The sequence below is a fragment of the Sabethes cyaneus genome, chromosome 3, assembly GCF_943734655.1.
Source record: "Sabethes cyaneus chromosome 3, idSabCyanKW18_F2, whole genome shotgun sequence".
Lineage (NCBI taxonomy): Eukaryota > Metazoa > Arthropoda > Insecta > Diptera > Culicidae > Sabethes > Sabethes cyaneus.
The window spans coordinates 139,324,999-139,330,998 of NC_071355.1; the positions used below are offsets into that span (position 1 = coordinate 139,324,999).

Below are 6,000 nucleotides of genomic sequence, written 5' to 3' on the forward strand. Positions count from 1 at the left end.
TTTCTATAATTAAGTAGCCAAGCTAACAGCTGCTTTTTTCTTCCCCTTGATTTCCCCTTGGTTCTACTTGATTCCTAGAAATTCTCTCTGCAGTACATGCTGCGCAGTTGGCCTTGCCGTTGACAAGAAAAATGATTGATTCAAGTAATCATCATTTTCCAAGATGTTTTCATGAATTGGCTGCGTTAGTGTGTGATTAGATTAGATTAAAAGAATATTCCCTGTTAAATTTAATTGGTTTATGGCGGGCACCATTAAACAGAGTTTATTTCTGTTCGGGTTTCATCTCAGTTAATACGGTATATTTTATACTTTAGACGATCTTTCATTTTAAACTTCTGATATGTGTAGGGACTCCGCCAGTGACGGACCTTTGCTAATGAACCACCACGTGTGGCTCCCTAAAAAAGAGTGAACGGGTGATGGGGAAATTGGATCGGGACCCGAGCTGTCTATCACAAGCCAGGATAAAGGAGGAGTGTTAAGATTTGTCGCTCGGCGTGCGGCTCCGTGTGGCTCCATGGCAAATTTGTGGTGGATCCATCCGGAACCGCACAGCGAGTAATGTACGAAAGCGGTTTTCCGTACAAACTGCCACGACTGATCAAAGCTACCCTGGAGTTAATGAAGTGCTACGTGCGTGTCTTTGGGCACTCTCGAGTCCTTCCGAATCGCGCAGAGGGTTGCAGCAAGCGGTGGACTGTCATGAATGTTATTCAACATCGCTATTGAAGGTATGAGCCAGCGACCGGGCATCGAGGCGAGTGGAACGATCTTCAGCAAAAGATGCCAAATTAAAGCCTTTGCAAGCGACCTCGACATCATTACTAGAAACCTTGGAAAGGCGGATGCAATCTATTTCAGGCTAATAACGGAGGACTGGGTTATAAATGAATGCGTCGAAAATCAAATATAGGGTAGAAAGAGACTACAGAGAAACATCCAGAGAAGTTTGCCTCTCACGGACAGAGACCATTAACGGTGATAAACTGGAAATGGTTGACGAGTTCATATATGTGATCTCTAATCATTACCACCAATAATAAAAGTAAGGAGACACCACGGCGCATTTAAACTGGCAATCAGGTCTACTTTTCTCTCCGCAAGACGCTTCGATCAATGAGTTTACGCCGCCGCACACAACTGACGGTGTCAAAACGATAAACAGACTGGTAGTTCTCTACGGACTTAATACTGTAACTTTATTTACGAAAGACAGACGTACACTTGCCGTATTTGAATGAAAGGTGTTTCGGGCTACTTTTGGCGGGGTACAAACGGAAAGCGGAGAGTGGCGTACGCGTATGTAGCACAAGCTGCAGACACTACATGGAAAGGTTCTCATCGTACATTTGGTGAAAGTTGGGAGACTACGGTGTACCGGCCACGTCGCTAGAATGCCGGCATAGTCATGCCGTGAAATCCGTTTTCTTCAATAATTCCACCGGCACGAGGAAAATAGGGGTCAAACGTGCTAGATGGTTCGACCAGATTGAAGCCAACTTGTGTGTGGCGAGACGCACAACGAATTGACGACGAGTAGCCCACCAGGACTGAGTACAGTGGAGAAGAATTCTTGATACGAGAAGAACCACTCCGGCTCTATCCTGTTAGAAGAAGAAGAAGAATAAGCAAGAATGAAGCAAGAATGAAAGCTTTCCGTTCCAGACGAACGTGCCATGATTGGTTATGCGAATTCGAGATTAACCCCAAATACTTCCGGAAATTTGCTTTGTTATTTAATTGTCGTTATGGCAAATATAAGGCAGGCAAACCGAAAATACGTTTGAATTCGATAGATAAATCGGTTGATATCAGCGGGATTCTCGAAATGGGCACTTCTTCTTACTTGAGCAATATATTTGAATTGCTTAATAACCAATCTTGTTCTTGTTGCACAATTTGGGCTGATTTCGGAGCAAGCTTCTAGTAACGATGGCTAGGTCGATTGTGAAGGCAAGGAGTTGACTACTTTTGTTGAAAATAGTTTCTCTCGTTTCGATACCCGCTCGCCGGATTACACCTTCAATAGCGATGTTGAATAACATACTGGACAGTCCATCCTCTTACCGTAACCATCCGCGCGAGAGTGCCGCCGAAACACGCGCGTAACGCATCACTCGCTCCAAGGTAGCTTCAACTAGTCGCGTCAGTTTGCCCGGAAAGCTGTTCTCGTGCATTACAGCACTCGTTCGCTAATTGCACGAATGAGGCGATGCGATTAGCGAATTTCGTTTTTTAATTGCACGATAGTTGCCAATATTTATTGTAAAACGTGATGCGTTATCACTGTAAAGAACTCTTCACATGCATTCACACGTACGCTAAATTTTGGGAAGAACATCTAAATTTTTACAAACGAACTAAAAACTTCATGAATATGTGTTCTATCAGTCAAAGTTTAGTCAAATTTGCATGAATTTGTTTGTAATGTATCTACGTAATGCAGAGATAGAGAGTTTGCATTCGGCAACGCTGCATTTTTGTTCATAGCAACCACCTGGAAACCACGTGTAGTTTGACAGATAACTGTTTTTTAGTTGCACGACCGTGCAATTAAAAGACGGTGCAGTTAGAGGACGTGCAATTAGCGCACGAGTGCTGTACAAAAATCAATGGACCTAGAATACTACCTTGTGGTACTCCATAAGGTATAGATGGATAGAACGTATCATTAATTCAGCACAGAAATAAGGAGCTACTAGTTTCAAGTTAGACATCTTTTAAACTGGTAACCAGAATTTTTGCTATACTTATAACGTTACACAGTCAATAAAGCGGCGGCATAGTAAAATATCAACATTGATGGAGCTTAAAGGGTTAATAACAAACTGTATTTTCGCACCAGCTCTGCTGTCTTCCGGTAGCATCCATAGTCTATCATCATCTCAATTCGCCGGATGCTGGCTTTTAACCTGGGATAACAAAAGCAGATCGAACGAACGGCCGAATGGCGATGATTGCGTAAACCGACCATATATTTTGAATGTGTGTATGCCTTTATTTTTTCATTTCTCCCGTGTGAGGATAGAAATGGTATTGAAATTTGAGGACAAAATACGTGCGTGTAGTTAATTACGATAATTTCTTCGTTCATGTTTCCACACACAGCAACAATTATAGTAAAATTCAGCGTTGTGACGAACTTTTTTTGCAAAAAGACCAATTCTCTTGTTGCAAACTATGCCCTGTAGGAAAATGGTTCCAAAATCGCAGGCTATGCTGCTGCATTCAGTGCAATTTCAGCAACGGTTCGTATCTACCCGCAGCGGTGAGGGCTCGATTGTCGCCAGCAGTGACGACTGCAGCTGCGGCTAGCGTACAATGAATAATGGATTATCAACAACTGAACAGCAGCGAAGTTCACCCCCAGAATAGGCTCACCTTTGCCCGGGTGCCCGCGAAACAGTTAATATGCTCTGCTGCTAGTTGTGAATAGAAATTCAACCAGTACCTATTGCAGTGCATGCTAGGACTCTTTCCACATTGCGTGATTTATTACACATCGAATATATTGGAGCATCTTGGAACCATTTGCGATATGATTTATGGCATGTTTGATTGGAAATCTTTTGCGGTTGTCTGTTGTGGTGACGTTATAATCCTTAATATGAGAGGCTTAGGCAATTTAATTTCACAATGCAATTGATACTAATTGTGAAAAAGTTTTTTTTGCATCTGATGATATTCATTAACCTTCAAACGGGTAAGGTCTTCTGTAAATGGCCTACGCCATTGGTGTTTCAGAGCCACACACGAAAATTTGTTTTGAATTGACAATATGAAAAATGTGTTTAGAATGGAACTCTTGATAATTTGATATTGATATCACGACATTATGACTATGCGTTCTAGAGTGAGTGCCGCGTGCTTCATTTTTTGATGTAGGGCTACGTCTTACGGTAAGGTTTGGGATAGGATGTCATTCCAAAAAATCGAAAAATGCGAGCGTCACGAAAAATTAAAAATTTTGAGCGCTAATAGCGAAACAGTTTCCAGATCGATTTCAAATATTTTTACGCCAATCGATCGGTAAATCTTCGACGCATCCATACCTATAATGAAACCTGTTGATTACAAAGTACGTACTCTTGAAATATTGAAAACAATGAAGCATTATCCTACAAGAAATCCTCGCTTTGTGATTAGTTGGAAGAACCTTTACGATGATCTAAACCTATACCAATTTGATATCTGTGCTTGGGAGGTAAGACAAAACAAGTGACAAAGTTTCCTCGTCTCAACAAGATTCCTTTACACCGCGATTAAACCAAGACAATTTTGATGTCCTTGCTTGGGAAGTACGCCAGAAAGAGTGACAAAGCCCCCTCGTGCTAACAAATTTCTCTCGAACGGGGTTAAGCCTAGTCCAATGTCAGTGTTAGGGAAGTATGGCAGAAAAAATGACTAGTCCATTGTCGCAACAGATTGCAAATTCTTTACGACGAGACGGTTAAACCTAGGAGAATTTGATATCTGTGTTGGAAAAGTGCGCTACAGCTGTAGTGTTCGGTTATGATACACTCAAAATAAATTTCACGTCGAAATCATAGGAAAAGTTATGTGAATATTTTCCACCCAGCTTTTCCTGTACTATTTACGTGATTTTCAGGTAGTTCGCATGCATACTAATGCGTTAACGTGAAAATCAGATAGCTGTTATTATTCTTCCAATAACAATCAGCTGAAAGTCACGTAAATCCCTGTAGAGAAATTACGTGACATCAATTGAGGACATCAATTTTACCAATTCGTCAAATAATTTCTTTTAAGTCTACCAAAAATATGCAAAAAGGCTTTGGATTCATCAAACTGGCGAAATATGGATCCTCTACCCTATCCCGAACTTTTAGCAACACAACACAACACAACACAAGATTATGGATTATTATGAATTAATTCAAACCTTATGATTTCATGATTTTATTCAATTGCGCAAAGCATCATCGCATTACGCCAGAAAAAACACAATCGTTCCTAAATACCCATTCGATCCCATATGTTCCCAAAAACCATAACCCGAAAAATCTGTCTTATAGCGTCCAATCGGAGATTTCTTCGGGATTTTCAAGAGATGCTTTCGCAAAGCTAACCTGACGGCCATACAACGCTCCTTTTCGGATATCAAACGGAATCTTCGTCGAACAGCCGATTACGGACCGTTTTCAAATGTGCACTAATTTTTTTTTTTTTTTCAACAATGGATAATGTATCTTCAATTTCGGTAATACAGATCTTCTTCATGTATCTTTGTCCTTTTTTGCAGCTTGAGAAAAATTTCAAAATATTAGTTGACACCCGTTAGAAGCAAATGAAACAAATTTATTCATCTAGTGACGAACCAGGTTGAATGAACACATTCAGTATTAATTTCAAAACATTCAACCTATACTAATTAGCCGTGCAGTTAATAATTATCTAATTACATCGTCCTTACTAAGGCGATATGCTTCAATATCATCAAAAGGTTAAAAAACGGTAGCAGTAAAAATTTAAAAGAGATTATCTCACCTGTAACTTCCGATGATACTGCGGAGGGTGCCGTGTAAAGGCACAGCAAAATTGCTAATAGCACCGATTTGGATATGCTGCTGTTCATTATTTTATCGCCACTTCTGCTATTTCTTGGCGCCATCCCCGTTATAACGCCACTCCAATCTGCTGGAATCGCCATTGCTTTCCTGTTACACTCTGTACACTTCGTATGTATATACATGTATGAAATCAGTCAGTTCGGTTACACATAGAGCAATTCACTCACTGTACTTTCGGTTTACTGTAAGTGTTCATGCAGAGGTATGCTATAATGCCGTGTAAAGAATAAAATTAAACAGTTTTATCCTTCTTATTTACATGTGCACAGCTTTCCTTTCACTTTACACTCTTACTTTCTCTCCCGCAGGAGCTTCTCCTCTGTCACTGACGGTATGGTTAATGTTTCCCACTGGGTCGATGCTTGTTACGGCGTGTTCCGATTATTTCGGCGGTTTCCCATGCATT

The 6,000-nt window shown here is 40.7% G+C and overlaps 1 protein-coding gene across 1 annotated transcript in view; it reads right to left on the minus strand.

Annotated features, from left to right (window-relative positions):
* LOC128740195 (lachesin-like) overlaps positions 1–5,674 on the minus strand; it is an 86,744-nt gene extending 81,070 nt beyond the window's left edge. Inside the window, exon 1 of the mRNA XM_053835724.1 lies at positions 5,512–5,674. Within this exon, the coding sequence (XP_053691699.1) occupies positions 5,512–5,674 (163 nt within the window). The remainder of the gene's footprint in view (positions 1–5,511) is intronic.
* Between the last annotated feature and the right edge of the window lie 326 nt (positions 5,675–6,000).